Consider the following 19,090-nt stretch of genomic DNA (forward strand, 5'->3'; position numbering starts at 1 on the left):
TATCTTCTGTACTTCTACGTGGTTATTTCAAATATAGGAAAGAAATGTACTTAACATCCATCTTGACCTTGATGTTGAAGTGGAAAAAAACTGTAGGCTGAGCTAACTTTAAGATAAATCCCTAGTTTAGCAACATATTTCTTTGGCTATTCTGGTTGTAGGACAAGAGATTGTTTTGGACAAGCTTAAAAAGATTTTATGGAAATCTGTATCAGGATTAATCCTTATGAGTTGAACCCAGAGGGAGACTGTAGATAGTAGGAGTGATAGTAGGAGTTCAGGAGACATCTGGAAATCTGATCTTTGATGGAGGTCTGGTCCATTTTTTTCTTTTCCTCCTAGCTTATTCATTCCTTTCTCTCTAAGAATATTTTTTTTTCTATCTTATTGCTCATGCTTCTTTATAACATTAGATCACTTTGGTTGGATTACTCCATTTCTCTATGCCTTGGTCTCTGGGAGTAATAATGCCTTACAATTATTGTAAGGATCACTTTAAACAGAGACCAGCACACAGTATTTATTTAATATCTCTTACCTGTTACTATCTTACCTGAAATAAAACCTAGTTAAGAGATGCAGTATTTATGACAAACTGTCTAAATGCCCATTTTATTGTTTATTAGGTGTGCAAAGTTCTATTTTATTGCTCTATTTTTCTTATAGAAGGCCATGTAATAACTTTCCTTTGGAATTTAGAATCAGGAAAAAAGCTTGTCTCTGTGAAGAACTTGCATGTTTTCCTCTCATCAGGTAATGAGAACTTTATAGTCCATCACATCTCCCCTTTTGCCCAACCTGCCCAGAGGTTCGGACTGAAACTATATTGATTTTAATGGGCAGCATTTGTACAGACTTTTCCTTTATTTACCTCTCATTTTCTATTTATAATCTGACACCTGTGTAATATAAAATGTTAACTTTAAGTTTTTTCCATCCTTTCTAGAAAGAAAGCAAGAAATAAAGTGTTACTTTTATGTAAGTCAGAAGAGTGTTAAAGAAGAATGAAATACAATCCTTACTTTCAAAGATCTCTTAAGCCTAGAGCAGAGTCCTTTCCTTATGGCAATTCACAGTGAGAAAGACATTTTCCACAGCAGTTTGGTACAGGCACATATATATTTTATATATGTATGCATACAAAACAAAAGTTGAATGCACTAATCCTCAAAATGTTCTAATCTCTTTATAAATATTAACTTAATTATTCCTTGTTATCATTCTATGAGCCAGGCCCTATTATTATCCCTGTTTTTCATATGAGGAAACAAGAGACACAGAAAGGTTAAATAACTTGACTCAAGTCAAGCAGTTATTTTGTCAGTGTCAAGCTGGGATTTGAGTCCAGGATGTCTGGTTTTAGAACTCATGCTCTGTTGCATTACTGCTGGTAACCTCCCAATATTTAGCCTTACTCTATGCAATATATTCTTTTCTATTCTATTTTACTACACTCTCTTTCCTTTTTAAAAAGCTAGTCATGGGGTGCCTGGGTGGCTCAGTCGGTTAAGCATCTGCCTTACCTACCTTTAGCTCAGGTCATGATCCCAGGGTCCTGGAATGGAGCCCTGCACTGGGCTCTCTGCTCAGCAGGGAGCCTACTTCTCCCTCTGCCTGCAGCTCCCCCTGCTTGTGTCCTTTCTCTCTGTGTGTCAAATAAATAAATAAAATCTTAAAAAATAAAAAGCTAGTCATGATCCCCAAACCCCAAGTCCCCAAATGGTTATGGGTCATAACCATACCCGCAGGGAGTCACAGTCTATAATTTGTCAAACATTAATCAAGAAGGGAGAAAAAAAAAACTTACACATATATGATTGTCAATGGCTATTCAGAGAGTTCAAGCAGGAGCTCTGAACTCTACCCTATTGCTGAGGATGGCTCTAAGGAAGCCTCACAGAGCAAGAAACAGTTACCTGGAAAACAGAAGTTTCCCCAGTACACAAGGCATGGGGCTGGGGGAGGAGAAAGGCATTTCAGGCAGAGCACATACACAAGGCTATGAAGGGTAAAATATCATCATTCATTGATCCCCTAAGCATGTGCCAAGCACTGTATGAGTACTACGGATGCACATGTGACCAAAGCAGTCATGGCTCCAGCCTTTTTGAAGCTTGTAGTCTAGTAGAAGAAACGAAGTAGCAATGACAATGCAATGCTATGGGTGCCACGATGGGAACAGCCACTGGTAATACAGCTGTAGTACATTTTATTACAGATATAGTCACAGGTTTATGGAAGATAGTGAAGCCATTTAAGAATGAGTAAGAGTTAGCCATGAAATGATAAGGGGAAAAAGCATTCTAGGCCAAGGGAATGGCAATGCACTCAACTGGTGAGATGAGAGAAACTGTGGTTTAATGAAGACCTGTGTAAACCCAAAGACAGAATAGTGTAATGGTTTGAGGAGGGGTTCTGGAACCTGACTGCATAGGTTCAACTTCCTGTTCTTCTGTTTATTTGCTGTGTGACTGTGAGTAAGTTACCTAATATATTTGTGCTTCAGTTTCCTAAGCTATAACTGGAACTAAGAAAGACTTTTCTATGATTAAATGAATTAATACATGTGAGACACTTAGAGAAGTTTCTGAGACACGGTAAGTGCTCAACAAATGTTAGTCATTAATATTATTTTGGTAAATAATAAATTTCAAAGTGGGATGGTGGAGACTGCACAGACTGAGGTGTGGTCAGCCTTAGTTAAAAAATACTGATTGAGTGCCTAGTATGTGCTGGGTACTCTTATAGGTACTAGAAACTTAGCAGTGAACAAGACATTGTCCCAGTTGCTCAAGTCGGTTCACAAGGCATCATCTTTGGTTACTTCCTTTACTCACTCCCACATTCATTCTGTTGGTAAGCTCTGATCTCCCTATTATCTAAATATATTCTAAATCAAACCATTTCTTATAATTTCTACTAGATCTACCCTGGCCAAGCTGCCATCATCTCTCACTTGGGCTGTTACCCAGGCAAATATCCATGGAGCAGTCTTAGTGATCCTTTAAAAAGGAAGTTACATCACAGTGTTCCCTACTTAAAATGCTCCAGTGATTTCCCAAGATACCTAGAATAAAACTTAAGCACTTCAAAATTATTCTAAGTAACTTCTAACCCCTTAGGAATAATGTGAATGTAATGAAAAAAATAAAAGGGCAAAAGAAGTTTGGAAAGATTCTTTCCCATTGATTACCTAAGAGTTTTGGAAGACACATCACTTTGTGAATTAATGCATAATTAATTTTAATTAAGAATGAGGGGATCCATATCAGTGAATTTCTAACAACCAAACTCCTTAAAAAAAAAAAAAGTCCAAGATGAAACCAAACTAGCAAATCAAAACATATTGTTTTCCTAAAAAATATATTTCTTATTTCCCTGCCATATGAAAGAGAGTAAGGTGAACAAAACAATACTTTGTTACTAAATTTCAATTATTTAATTCCAGCACAATGTAAACACACTGAAAAGAGTACCTGAAGGGCCTGGTCATTACTTGCCTTTCCAAGGTATATCCCCAGAGAATTCGACTTTTTTTTTTTTTTTTTTTTTTTTTTTTTTCTCCGATTTTTTTTTTTTTTTTTTTTTTTTTTTTTTTTTTTTAGAATTCGACTTTTTATTAGTGGCTAATTCTTTTGACTTCCCCTTTCAGATGTCATTTCACTGTGTTAGCCTCCTCTTCACAGTTTCAATCCATGAAAAATTAGGAAAATGAGAGTTTTTCACAGAAAACAATATAGCCAAGCTTATGAAATCGGACAACCCAATTTTATAGACATTTCTAAGTCAACTGACTTGTCCTAAAGATGGCTGCACACTTCCCTCTTGATAGTAAAATACCATTTTTTTCTAGAGCTTTTCTTGTTTATGCCAAAGTTTGCATGCATATACTGATGTTGGTTAACCTAAATCTGATATCTTACTTAGTGGGATAGCACTGATATTATTTTTAGTGGAAGGAGACTGTCAAGTTTTACCCAGGGTGTGTGGATTATGGTGAAGAAGATGTCATTCTTCTCTATCTAGATTTTCTCACAATATTTGATTTTAATATGATTTAATATGATTACATTAACTTGAAGAGAAGTGCTTAAAATATATAAAAGATGTTTATATAGCCATATGTAGAAAACAGAGATAAAGTGAAATCACAATTATATATATATACACACACACACACATATGCATATTATACACATACATATACACACAAAAACACAATACTATATATATTTATAAACATACACACTATATATAACTATGTATGTGTATATATATAGAACCTTCTAAGATCAAAGAAAGTACAGATTATTTAAAATGATCTTAGAGAGGGGCACCTGGGTGGCTCAGTCTGTTAAGTGTCTGCCAAAGGCTCAAGTCATAATCTTAGAATTCTGGGATTGAGCCTCAAATCAGCCTCCTTGCTTTGCAGGGAACTTGCTTCTCCTTCTCCCTCTGCCTGCCACCCCTGGCTTGTGATCGCTCTCTCTCTCTCTCTGACAAATAAATAAATAAAATCTTTAATAAATAAATACATAAATATATAAAATGTTCTCAGAGTACCATTCCAAACAAAATTTTAAGTCTCTAAATAATTTTAAAATGATTAAAGAAAATTATCCTCTATACATTTATACATTCTTTTTATTTCTTATAACTAGACATTTAAAATTTTTTATTTCAAAAGAGAATGATAATGAAAATAATTCTTGAAAAATGGTGGTGTAAGAAGCTCCATCAATCTGTCTCCCAACCTAGACACTAATTGTAATCTGTTGTAATTATTTTAGAGTGCTAGACTCTACTGAAGCTTTGCCACTTCCATGGGAAGGCTTGGGCAGTAAATTGTGACCAATCTGCTCAGTTTCAACTCTCAGCTCAGTGGCAGCTACTCATCCACCCAGCCCCATGGCAGGCATCCATGCACTAGGTTCCAGGTCCAGCATACAAACATGCTTCCAGGAACCAGGATAGGCAATAAGGACCCTGTCTTGGGGTTCTGTGTTCTGGTCATTGATTGTTCCTTCTGATCATGGAGAGGCAGATACAGAATAGGGCAGCTGTTATTGCACATATACCTCTATTCTTATAAGCTCCTACCTTTCAGTCTGAAGCAACTTTCAGGAGATTCAAAGAACTGGTGCTATTCTGGCACCATTCTTTTCCCCTTCATTTTTTCTCTTTTTTACCATTTAAAAGACAGATGTTAAAAGCTAGGGCATTCGAAAGTAAATGTACATGGCGGAATTAGTCACCACACATGCCTAAGGAAGACTGCAGGCTCAAAAAGACCTAGGACAACCTTAAAAGTACACTTCAGGCTACACCTTGTCATGAAGACAGACTACAACAATAAAACAAAACAAACCAGAATCAAACAAAAACAAAATAGCAGCAAATGCTGTAAAAGGTGAAGAAACTGACTACCAGAGTTTTTAACAACAACAACAATAATAACAAAATCAAAAGGTATACAAACAGGAAAGTATCCCATTGAAGGACACAAAAAAATAAGCCAACTGAAACTATCCCTAAGAAAGACCAGATGATACAGAAAGAGTATTTGACCAAGTTCAATACTGTCATGATAGAAACACCTAACAAATAAAAATAGAAGGAAACTACCTCAACATAATAAAGCCATATATGAAAACCCACAGCAAACATAATAATCATGAAAGACTGAAAGCTTCCCTCTTAGATTAGGAATAAGGCAAAGTATCCAATTTTATCACATCTATTCAATACAATAATGGAAGTCCTAGCCAGAGCAATTAGACAAGAAAAAGAAGTAAAAGGCATTCAAATTGGAAAGAAAGAAGTAAAATGATTTGTTTCCAGTGTTGTAGAAACCCTATCTACAAAACCCTAAAGATTGCACAAAAAAAGCCATCAGAATTCAGTGAATTAGCAGGATACAAGTTCAATACAAAAAATTCAGTAGATATCTATAAACTAACAATAAATAATCTGAAAAGGAAATTTAAAAAACAACTTACAATAGCAACAATATATAAAAGAAAATACTTAGGAGTTAAGTAAGGAGATGGAAGACTTATATAATGAAAACCATAAAATATTGTTGGAAAAAGCTAAAGAAGACATATCTAAATGGAAAGACAGACATATAAACCAAAATAGAGAGTCAGAAATCAACCTTCTCCTGTATGGCCAAATTATTTTTAATAAGGATGTCAAGACTATTCAATGGGGAAAGGACAGTCTTTTCACAACTGACGGCCAGAAAAGATATCCAAAAAATATGAAATTAAACCCTTACCTAACAATGTATATATAAATTAAAATGGATCAGAAAACTAAACATAAGAGCTAAATCTATAAAACAGAATAAAACTTAGGACAAAAGCCTTACAACATGGGTTTTGGCCATGATTTCTTGGATATGACACAAAAGGTACAGACAATAAAAGACAAAACAGATGAATTGGACTTCATGAACATTAAAAACATTCATTATCAAAAGATACCATAAACAGAGTGAAAGGCAACCTAAGGAATAGAAGAAAATAATTGCAAGTCATATATCTGATAAGGGATTAACACCCACAATATACAGACAACTCGCAAAAGTTAATAGCAAAACACAACTCAATTCAAAAATGGTCAAAAGACTCGAATAGACATTTCTCCAAAGAGGATATCCAAATGACCAATAAGCACATGAAAAGATGCTCAACATCACTAATCATTAGGGAAATGGAAATCAAAACCACAATAAGATACCACCTCATACTCGGTATAATGACTACTATCATAAAAGTAGAAAAGAAAAAAAAAACAATGTTGGTGAAGATGTGACAAAATTGGAACCCCTGTATGTTGTCAGTGGGACTATAAAATGGTTATAGCCACTCTTGTAGCAGAATGATAGTTCCTAAAAAAAGTTTAAAATAAAATTATAAATTATTTAGAAACTACACTTTTGGGTTTTTAATCAAAAGAATTGGAAACAGAGTCTTGAAGAGTTATTTGTACACCTATGTTCATAGCAGCATTATGTAGCTAAAACATGGGCGTAACCCAAGTGTTCATTAATGAATGAACGGGTAAGCGAAATATGGTCTATACATACAATGAAATATTATTCAGCCTTAAAAAGGAAAGAAATTCTTATGTATGCTACAACATGGATGGACCTTGAGGAAATTGTGCAAAGTGAAATAAGCCAGTCACAGAAAGATAACTACGGAATGATTTTAATTATATAAAGTATTTATATGAGGAGTCAAAATAACAAAGACAGAAGGTAGCACAGTGGTTCCAAGGAGCTGAGGGGTGAGGTATTGTTTATTGGCTACAGAGTTTCAGTTTTGCAAGACAAAAAGAATTCTGGGGTAAGGTGGTGGTGAGTATGAATATATTTAATGCCATGAACTGTACACTTAAAAAACAGTTAAAATGGGGGGCCCCTGGGAGGCTCGTCCCACTGATTCAACCCCTGTGGTACCTGGGTGTTTATCTCCTTTTATCACTCTGTTCCTTGTTCATGAAAGAGCAATTTCCCAGATGATTTCCAAATAGAGGAGGGCCATTGTGCACTTCCAGGTTTATAAGCTATTATGAGAAAAGCCATGTTCTTTGGCTATATTCCTTACATGTAAAGCAATTTTATTATAATAATGGTAAGTTTAAGCAACTTGTAGAAATGTTTTAAGTGTTTGGAATAGCTTAACAGGCTGTACAAATTGTGTTGCATGGTACAGCATAAGTTAGCTTATGAAAAACTCCTTTTAAGTTGAGATTTAAAAAAAAATTTCTCTTCATTGGTTAGCATTACTAAGTTTGAAATGATCTCTTATTAAAAACTCTGAACATGATGAACATGATACCTAGTAAAAAGCAAAATATGTGACTGTACATATTTATAGAAAAGTGATAAATTAATATTAATACTTAAATCAACATATAAAGTTAATGTGAAGTATTTAGGTTATTTATATTAATTAATAAATGCTTTAAAAGCAAAAAAAATCAGTGACAGTTAAATAGCTAAAGTGAGGGTTGTGTATATGTGCTTCATATAGAGAATCTCTCTTAACTTTTGTAAGAATTTCCCATTATTACTCTGTTCTCAAAATAGGTAGGGAAATCAGAAATTAGAGAAATCATGTAAACTGCTTAAGATTACACAGGTATTAAGCAGCAAAATCAAATTTCCAACTGAGGAAGAAATCGGCTCCCATAAAAGCCAGAGCTGTAATGTCACGATTCCTATGCTTTTACCTTACAAAGAATTTTTTTTTTAATCTAATAGAGCTGCTAAGTTTAAACACCATATATGAAAATATTTTAAAGCAAACTTTTAAAGGACATAAAGACATAAGTTACTAAGAAATTGGCATTTCTGTGCTCTGTTGACATTTGAAATATTTCCTCCTTTTTTATTTATTTAGACTTAGTTTTGATGAAAGCCTGTGATCTTTTTTACACCTAGGGAAGAATTCTTTTTTAAAGTTCCATCCAACTACATTTACTAAATTCTAAGATTTTAAACTTTATTCATATCAATATTCTTTTTTAAAAAAGTTATGGTCAGAACAAGTCATTTCTTTCCTAGTTTCACATCCTAGAGATCTGTTGCTGAAGATAACACTAGAATTTTTGAAAGTAAGCAAATAAATGAAAGTAAATAAAAAAGAAAGTTACCCTTCCTCTTTTCCTATTATTAGTTTCTGCTATTGCTTAATATTTTATATCCATGAAAGGGTAAGGAATAATCACTTCTCCATTTCAGAACATCAAAATCCTGTCTCTCTTTCTCAAGTCAGGAAGACCTTGAAACACAGTCAGCTACCCAGAAAGAAAGAGAGGCCACTTCCTTTCCCTCTCTTCCCTGCCTGTTCCTATTAGTTACCCAACCATTTATTCGGCAACTGTCCATTTCAGAAAGTTAATTTGCAAAACTCCATACAGAATTTCACTTATTACTTTACAAGAGAGCAAAATGTTTTGGAGTGAAAACAAAATGGTTTCACAAAATTATTTAGAAGTAAACAAGACTGATGAAGCAGAGGAACAGCACACTGGAAGGAACCTAAATTCCCATAGGGTTGGGTGAAATATAACCTGAATAAACGTCTTCACCCCCTTAAATATACTCTGACTACCTGGTCACTGTACAGATCCAGGTGCTAAATTTGCCTGTAACAAGAATATCTGTGGTTTGTAAAAGCACGTTTAGAAGACAATTTTGAAATAAACTTAAGATGGAAACTTAACATTGGCAAAATGCTACTTTAACTGCCAAAGTACAAATCAGTTCGAAATGAGGAAGAGGAGAAAGGCTTTAAAAGCTATGAAAATACATGGCTCTTTGTTTCTTTATAACTCAAACTCATTGAATATGGTAACTGACAGTTCTAATTGCCACTGTGTTGACAAAGTGATGCTTAGCACACTTCAGCTGATGATGCTGAAAGGTGCTCTGCAAGAAAGCAGTATCTGAGAGATGCACAGTTTTGAACTAAACCTATTCTTCTTCATAATAGAACGTGATATCTGCAGCAGAAAGTAATACTGAGCAGATTAGCATTTTCGGTCCCTTGATGATTTTGTTTATTTGTATCCTCATATACACAGCCGAAGCTATAAAAACTGCCCCCCAGAAATTTTTCTTTGAATCTACAAACGATACTTTCATTACTTAGCTACTCAAAGCAATTACAATATGATAATAAGTGACACTTTCAATCCTTAAAAAAAAAAATACGATACTCTGACAATATAAGACAGAATAAAAAACAAAGTACAAAACCACAACAGGATCTTTCAGTTGTTAAAAGTCAGTCAAATACTATCGATGAACTATTTGAAGATTTATCTAAGAAAGTCAAATTGTCAATGTCAATTATATTGTACATGAGTACAAAATGTGGGGGGAAATGTACCGAGTAGGCACACAAATAACCCAGTCGCTTAAAAAGAAATGAAGCATACTGAAATTCTTCTGTAAATGTAGATAATGAGAAACCCAGAAATCCTTTGCTTAGGAACTACTTTACCCACTCCAAAGTAAAATGATCCCCCATCAATGGGTTTGGCTATCCCAGGAACAACTACTCTAGCTTGTCATGCTCAATTACTTGTTTAAATTTTATACCCCTACTTGTATACATAAAACACTTCTTTGAGGAATTAAGCTGCTATGATTCAATATTCAAACCAGATGAAAATATTGTAACCAAAGAATAGTCACAATAGTTAACCTATTTCATGGTGTCAGTCTGACCTCTTTTTTCCCCTCATTCATTCATTTAACTTGCAGGTGTTGACTTCGACCATGTGCCAGGGTACACAGAGTCATGGCTCTGTTCCTGTGCAGATCCATTCTGCTGGGCATGAAGACAGTTGACATGCAGGCTCCCAGTGCAAGAGGGAGACCAAGCTGCAGCAGAAATAGAGCCAGATGATTTAGCTGAGAGTAAACAGAGGTGGGATGAGGGCTACTGGATTATGAGGTCAGGGAATGGCAGACTAAAGAGGTCACATTCAAGATGACTGACACTGTAGGACAAGAAAGTGTCAGCAATAAGGCCACAGTGAATGGAGGAGGAGTGGAGAAAATGGGAGATAAAGTCAGAGAGGTCAGGGAAATCAAAAATCACACACAGTAAAGTCCAAACCATGATACACCTTAGAACTTGGAAAGCTCTCAGAGGGTTTTAAGCAGGTGAGTGTCATGATCTAATTTTTTTCAAAAGAGCACAAGCAGAGGCATCATCCTGAGATGAGAATAGGAATTCCACCAATTTTGATAGAAGGAGGCTGAATTTCGGCAGAGTTAGAGGGGATAGGAGAAGAGCAGCTGGGAGACTATTCTAGTGATCTTGGCAAGGGATGATGGTGGCTATGCAATGAAGAGAAGCAGATGAAGACAGGATATATTTAGGAGTTACATCTGATAGAACATAGTGATGGATTAGATGGGGGAGCCTGGTGAAGTCAGGGTGCATGCAACTCAAAGCTGCCTTGGTGCCACTTGCTGAACTGAGGAAAGACTGTGGGGGATTATTTGGTCGGGGAGGTGAAGGAAAGTAGGGGTAAATCAAGAGTCCAGTTTGTGGCCAGATTAATTTTAGAGTGTCTTAAGCACCCAAGTAGGTATGTAAAGGAGGCAGTTGGATATAAAAATTTGGAGCTCAATGGAGAACTCAGGGCTATAAATGTGATAGTCGTTAGGGTACTGATGTACTTAAGACTGGATCCAGGGGGGAGTGCCACTGGAATAGAGGGCCTAGGACTCAGCCCTAGGACAACCCACCACTGAGGGTTTGCAAAGAGAAAGCCAGCCTCAGGAGGCACAGAGTCTGGAGGAAAACTATAGAACATGGCATCCTGGAAGCCACAGGTACAGAGTGACCAATGAGAGAGCGCTCAACTCTATCAAATGTTGTAAAGACGTCAAGCAAGATGAGGACAGAAACGTGATCATTGTATGTGGTAAAAATGGAGGTGTTAGTCACTCCAAACTGGGAGATTTCTGTGACTTCTGGGACCAGACACCTATCTAGAGTCAATTGATGCAGGAATGGGTGCAAATACTGAGACAGTGCTTCTGGTTGCTTTGAAGGGTAGAGGAAAATGGGAGAGAACCTGCGTGGGGGTGGGGGTGTGTGCAGATAAGAAGTCAAGGGAAATACTAAAGGAGTTATGAATGCTAGTGAGACTGATCCAGTTGAAAGGGAAAACGATGATGTAGAAGAAAAACATGTTTAAATGTGGAGAAAGTCTCGGAACAAGTAAGAGGGCATGGATGGTATCCAGAGCACAAGCAGAGGCATCATCCTGAGATGAGAATAGGAATTCCACCAATTTTGATAGAAGGAAAGTCACAGAGTCTGAGTTTACATATAAGTCAACTGGTGTGTTTTGGGTTAGATGATGAGTGCACATACATATTATGGGATATCAAAGCTAGTGGCTATCAATTATACAGTGAACATATATACAACCATCTTACCATCTTTATATATATGTAATATATATTACCATCGAAAAGAAGAACAAAGCAGTATATACAGACTTAAAGGTATATCTTAGATATTGCTTTTCTTGTTGAAAATTTGATTCATCAATTTCTTCCACTTGTATACTGAGGTTCTGTGAAGTACCAGTTTGGTAACTTTATAATGCCACCAAACAGAAAACCAAACTCAAAATCTGTCTTCTGTAGTAGGATTCATCTGACCACCTTAGTTTTCTCTGATTTCCTCTATACCTTGAGAGGCTACACTTCACAATACAATCAGCACTCATGCATTCCATTTTCTTTTCCTGTTCATAAATCTTATCATCTCAAATTGAGACAAGGACCTTATTATCTCAAATTGAGACAAGGAGACAAATATTGTACGAAAAGATAACACTGTCTCTCCCACTGTGAAAAACCTGGTATTAGGTACGAAGTAGGCACTTAAATGCTTGCTGACCAATTTATCTTTTCAGAGTTGACTGACTAATAAAAAGTTTTACATAGCAATTCCTTGGTTAACAGAATATGCATAATTCCTCACGGTACCTGCTGAGTATTGCTGAGAGTGCGGAAATAATTCATCAGTTTTCTCCTTTACATGCTATTCAATTAGTTTGTCTGTGGCAAAGTCTAGAATATATATCAATCAAAAGCAGAAGAGTGAGCTAAGTACCAGCTATCTTCCTACTAAGGTTTGCATCCACTATCCTAGCTTTGGTCTAAAAACATATTCAGCTGCAGGAAATTGGAGAATGAAATTGTAAGGCTGGAGAATTACGTGTTACTTGTTTTCTGTAGCATATTATGGATTTGAAATCAATTCGGTAATACCTTTAATGAAAAAAATATTAAGAGAATAGTCATCAGCAAATCCTATTCTGCACTGCTTTAAAGTTTTCTTCAATGCAGACTGAACATTTAACAGATTTTAAGTGCTGTATATGGATTTCTAGCTTGTTAAAATATGTGAAGTATAAGTTTAATTCCAAATTTAATATCTAATTATTGTCAATTACAGATACTTGGATATCATTATATTTAAATCAGAATGAAAATATCACCTGTATATATTTTTCTTTTAAGTAATTTATTATCAGACAATATTAACTTTTAATTTTATCCAACAGGTTACCAAGGAAAGTTAATAAATTAACAATCAGGGGTGCCTGGGTGGCTCAGTGGGTTAAAGCCTCTGCCTTCAGCTTGGGTCATGATCCTAGGATCCTGGGATAGAGCCCAGCAGGGAGCCTGCTTCTCTCCTCTCTCTCTGCCTGCCTCTCTGCCTACTTGTGATCTCTGTCTGTCAAATAAATAAATAAAATCTTAAAAAAAAAAAAATAGTCCCAAGGGTTTAAAAAAAAAAAACCAACAATCAGGACATTTAACCAAAAATCCCAGATACTACACATGGCAGTCAATAGTGTTCTGAGCAAGACAGTGATTAAAGGTATTGTAAAATTTTGTCACGTTTTAAAATAAAGTAGCTGCTGACAGAATGAACTATTCCATTTTCCCACACTATATGCAAGTTGACACAGATAATATCTAATAATATGAAACATATCAAGTAACTTGGAATTTTAGACTCTATGAAAAACTATACCAAAATATCATTAAGAAAACTCTTCCAGTAGACTCCCATAGCACTAGACAATATGAATTGGGAGGATGTTTTAAAAACATTTGCTGTATACAATATTCTAATTGAATCATTTAATGAGTTTCATAAGATGTATGCATATTTATATTATTTCCATTTTTCAATGCCTGCATCTAAAGATCTGATGATAACATGGTCACAAAGTCTATAAGCAAGAAATACTAAATCTTTTCAGCTATTATTTTAGGTTTTTACTCATTTCTCACTAACCTACAAAGGTTTTTATAGTTTTTAGTTAAACATAAGTTTCTAACTAGTGATAAAATGGCAAAGTTTATAATGTTCATTGATAAAATAAATCCAGACAATTTAGAATTATTTAAAAAGCAACTGATAAACTATGATGCATTCATTATTTTTGTGAGTTTTGGTGGGGGGAGGAACATACATTAGTACAGAATTTTTGTTTTAAATCACTAGGAAAAAAAAGATATGATCTTTCTCTAAAAGCTTTTTTCTTCCCCATGAAGGCAATACACCTTAAAATGGAAGTTAATAAGCAATTAATGGCATAGACTTAACTAAAATATTACAAATGTGATAGTATATTATCTTGGTAAATATGAGAATTTTGAAGGCCATAAAATTAAAGACTTTGATATGTGTAAGATCAATAGACATGACTTATCATTATTTAATATGAGCTTTAATTTTTAAATGCCATGTTCCAGTGAAATAGTGTACTATACAGGAAAATTGAAATTTCAATAAAGAATCAAGACAAAAGAAACAAACTTTATATTAAAGTACTTTTAAGAGGTTATACTTACGCAGCAACCTCCTCTTTTGCCAATCCTTTGAAATTCTCCTCCAGGTAATGATCTATGTCATCTTTTTCTTTGATCAACCGAGACCTAAATGAAATGGAAAGAAATAATAAAGCACTGCTTTATCAAGTTGAAAAGCTCCCAAACATATAAAATGCGAGAACAGAAGAGCAGAAATATTTAAGGTATAATACCATATATAATAAATGTTCTACAGTAGCTATAAATTATTGATTAATAATTTCCAAATTTTCATTTTCTTGAATGTTAAGAGATAGGGAAGAATCTTAAACTCAGTATGCAAACAAATCAGCAACACATTAAAACAATCAATGAATTCTTAAGAAAAAGGGAGTTTTCTCCTCAAAACGTTAAAGCTCTTCCATTTTGCTCATGTTGCTTCACATTATAATTTTGCAATACAGAAGTCATATTCTATTTGGCCCAGGATTTTAAACTAAGAACACCTGCTTGATACAAACATGCAACATTTATCTGTTCCAAACATTACCAAATTTTGCTCTGAAATGTTGTTTGAGAGGGTTTTTAGTCAAACATAAAATTCAAATTATTATTTAAAAAGTTGGACTTTAAGAAGACTTTAATGAGAAATCTATTACACTGGTAGTGTATTTTTTCTCCAAACTCCATTACACCTTTAAAAACAAGCATGTTACTAACGTCTCAAAACAATGGGAGTATGGGACTAAACAAGCATCTGTTTTTACTCAGAAGGTAATAGAAAATCTTTTTTTTTTTTTTAAGAATTATTTATTTATTTGACAAAGAGACAGAGAGAGCAAAAGCAGGGGGAGCGGCAGGGGAGGGAGAAGCGGGCTCCCAGCCAAAGGCAGACACTTAATCAACTGAGCCACCCAGGTGCCCCTGGAAAATCTTGATACAAAACTTTGCCTTAAATGGTTATGAAAAAAGTGTTTTTCTTCCATAAAATGAATACAAGAAATAGTGTTTTTTAAAATCCATCTTATTTTTTGGGGCGCCTGGGTGGCTCAGTGGGTTAAGCCTCTACCTTCGGCTCAGGTCATGATCCCAGGGGCCTGGGATCGAGTCCCGCATAGGGCTCTCTGCTCAGCAGGGACCCTGCTTCTCCTCATCTCTCTCTCTGTCTGTCTCTCTGCCTATTTGTGATCTCTCTCTCTGTCAAATAAATAAATAAAATCTTTAAAAAAAATAAAAAATAAAAAAATAAAATCCATCTTATTTTAGAGATGTGAGATTGGGCTCCATTTTTGCTGGTTTTGAAAAGAAAATGGAATCTCAAGCATTATAAAAGGCAGGAAGAACAAGCTTTTCCAGATTTTGTAAATACTCCCCATATTCAAAAGTAAAACTGAAAATAAGAATATACATATATCCTAAATTATGCATGTATCAAAAAATTTGTTTTTCAAACTTTTTGAGAAGAAACTTTGATTTGCTGTTATAAGGGAACTTCCATGCTGTTTTAACTGCATACATTTATTTTGGTTCGGGGACGTTGGTCTTTCCCAGAAAAACTAAGAATAAAGTATACTCCTTCTCAAAACAAAGTAGTTTCATAATACTTTGATCATTTGCCTTGTCGGAAGGGAAAATTTGGCATATAAAGAAAATAATCAAATCTACATGTGCAAATTATTTATATCAATAAATAATATGCATCACTATGACTCAATAAAACCATAAATGGCAACTTCTAAATAATAATATCCTCATTAATACTTGTGACAAAACACATTGTTCTCTTCTATACTTTCCGGGCAGCAACTCTAGGAACTCAGCAGCTGGTCAATGTAGCAGCAGTGTGATGAAGCATTTTTAGCCCAGGATCATTTCAGCACCTAAATCTGCCCTGCCAATTTACCCTAGTAGTGATATTGTGTCTTCCTCCCTCCATAACAGAAATTGGCACTCAGGACCTTGCAGATTGGAAGCTGTACACCTTTCACTCCTAAAGCCTCTACTTTCAGTTCTCCGCTACTGTTTTTAAAAGGAAATATATCTCCAAAGTTTCCTGGGACCATGATATAATTAGAATAGGTAATAAAACAATCGAATGAGTACTAGCTTACTAAATAAATTCTTAGTATTTGAATGAGCTTCACTGATCCTTTTGAAATAGCAAATTTGAATATTCTGAATATAACAATATACTCTTATCCTTGAACAATTTTGTTTTCTGAGATGTGCTATTGACATATCTCACTGCAAGAAATTCGTTCTATAGAAAAAGAGATGAAAACCGGGGTTACATACCTTGGAATTGTTCTGGGGGAACACGGCAGCTTATGCCTGGCTAAAGATGTAAGCTTTGGGCGTGTCATGGGCAACGGGGGCAGGGTGGTCATTTTAGACTACAAAAAAAAAAATATATATAGAAACAGTATTTTAAAGAATGAATCCTTCAAAGACTCCTTTAAGACATTATTAGAAATCCACAGTCTGTCATCTGAGCTGAGAATGCCTGTGTGTGTAGAGCTATAGCTCTATTATTCAGGAATGATAGTGAGTGGATTCTGCAGGTTGTTTCTCGTTATTTTCTTCTACCATCTGCCTTTTGGCCAATTTATTACTTGTCTGCATCTCTACCACCAAGTGGATAAGGAGAAAAATCTGATAAATGCATTGAATATTCAGACGATCGGGAGCTTTGGTATGAGTTTTGTTAAGGGACACGGTTGCAATTAGAGTGAAGATTTTTAGGACAGCTCTGGATTTCAAATGCTCATGCTTTGCTTTCCCGTTACAATCAATAATTGAAAATTGCTCATACTTTGCTGTTTTCTAAAAACTTTCTTACTCACAAATAAAGGCTTTTCCTTAGAAGTGATGGGTGCTAAGACTGATTCTCAACAAGCAGACAGCTGCCCCAAGAGACACACAGCTACCATAGTGTAACAAATCACTTCAGAAAACAGAGGTCCAGAAAAAATTGTTTAAAACAACAATCATTTCATTATCTTTCACACTTTTTTGTGGGTCAGGAATTTAGGACAGGGTGCAATGGGATGGCTTTTCTCTACACCATGATGCTGAGCCTCTTCTGGGAAGTCTCAGAAGCTTGGGGATAAATCAGGGGTGTTGGGGTGGGGGGTCAGGAATCATCTGTAAGTGTCTTATATCATATATGTGATATTCAGTACTATTAGCTGGGACCTTAACTGGGCTATTTGCTAGAACATCACGCATAGCTACCTGTAGGGCTTGGGCTTCCTCACAGCATAGCAGCCTCAGATTTCTCAAGTGGCAGTTCAGTACTCCAAAGGCAAGGATGCCAAAGAAAAGCCAGGCAGAAACTATAGCCACTTGCAGAGTCCAGCCTTGGAAGTCATATAACATCCCTTCTACTGTGATAAAAGATCTGTTCATAGTCAAGGCTAACGAACATCAATTCACCCACTGAGGGGAGAGCATCAACTCCACATGGTATGAAGAGAATGTGGGATGAGAGATATTGTTGTGGCCATCTTGAGGAAATGCAATGTGTCAGAGTGAGGAAGGTAACTGAGCAATAATGAAGGTGGGTCTATAAAATCAAATTATCTAGGGGTGCCTGGGTGGCTCATGCAGTTAAGCATCTGCCTTTGGCCTGGGTCATGGTCCCAGGGTCCTGTGATCAAGCCCCACGTCGGGCCCCCTGCTCTGCGAAGAGTCTGCTTCTCCTTCTGCCTGTGCTCCTCCTCTCTGTTACTGCTCTCTCTCTCTAATAAATAAATAAAATCTTAAAAAAATAAAATTATCTAAAATTTACCTTAAATAGGAAGAAGTGTGGATGTGTCTGTGGACTTAGAATGGAGAAACTATCACATGCTGTAAGGGCTTTCAGATGCAAAAGAAAGCACACTTCTACGGTTAGAGAGGCATCCACAAGGCCAGAGCCTCTTGATTCCCCCACCATGTCCACCAGTTTTGACCTCTATCCTTACCCTCACCAAGCAAGTGAAAAGTTTGTTTTAGGTTTTAAATCATTACTTCCAATAATTACTACCTATGTGACTCAGGGTAAAACACTATCAACCTGGGTCTTGAATATATTTAATAGATATTTTATTGAGCTACTACTTGGTTCCAGGTTCTGGTCTAGGTGCTAAAGATATAGCAGTGACCAAAAAGATGAAAACCTCTGATCTCAGAAAATTTACATTATAGGGGTGGATGTGGGGGAAATATGCAAAATATATATAATGTCAGATGATGACAAGATCTACAGCAAAAAATTAAGCAGGGAACTAGAATTATCCAAATGCTCACCAGTAGCAAAGGCATAAATAAGAGCAGGATGAGATAAAGTCAAAGAAGTTAAAGAGAAATTTGGGAGTGTTCCGATGGTGTAGGGTTTTGAAGATAACTGTAAAAACTGATTATTACTCTGATGAAGTTAAGAATCCACTAGAGAATTCTGAGCATGGGAGTGACATTACCTGACTTGCACCTGGAAAGGTTCACTCTGGCTTCTCTTTTGAGCTTAGACTGTAGGGGAAGAAGGGCAGACAACAGAGAGGTCAGCTGGGAGGTTGTTATGAAATCTGAGTGAGAGAGGACAGTTGCTTAGGTAGAGGTCAAGGTGGAGGTAGAGATGTGGTTAGACCTGAGGTAGAGATGTTAGCTAGAGATGTGGCTAGACCTGAGGTAGAGATGTTAGCTAGAGATGTGGCTAGACCTGAGGTAGAG

The 19,090-nt window shown here is 35.8% G+C and overlaps 1 protein-coding gene across 4 annotated transcripts in view; it reads right to left on the reverse strand.

Annotated features, from left to right (window-relative positions):
- TTC29 (tetratricopeptide repeat domain 29) overlaps positions 1-19,090 on the reverse strand; it is a 236,264-nt gene that overhangs the window by 213,407 nt on the left and 3,767 nt on the right. For 2 of the 4 annotated variants that reach the window (XM_059373409.1, XM_059373416.1), the window contains exons 3-5: positions 18,841-18,889; positions 16,676-16,773; positions 14,423-14,506 (exon numbers count right to left, since the gene is read on the reverse strand). In XM_059373409.1, coding sequence (XP_059229392.1) covers positions 14,423-14,506; positions 16,676-16,767 — 176 coding nt within the window. In that variant the 5' untranslated portion in view covers positions 16,768-16,773; positions 18,841-18,889. The remainder of the gene's footprint in view (positions 1-14,422; positions 14,507-16,675; positions 16,774-18,840; positions 18,890-19,090) is intronic. The other 2 variants (XM_059373391.1, XM_059373400.1) reach the window with 1 other exon arrangement.

Source organism: Mustela nigripes, chromosome 1 (assembly GCF_022355385.1).
Source record: "Mustela nigripes isolate SB6536 chromosome 1, MUSNIG.SB6536, whole genome shotgun sequence".
NCBI classification, from domain to species: Eukaryota; Metazoa; Chordata; class Mammalia; order Carnivora; family Mustelidae; genus Mustela; species Mustela nigripes.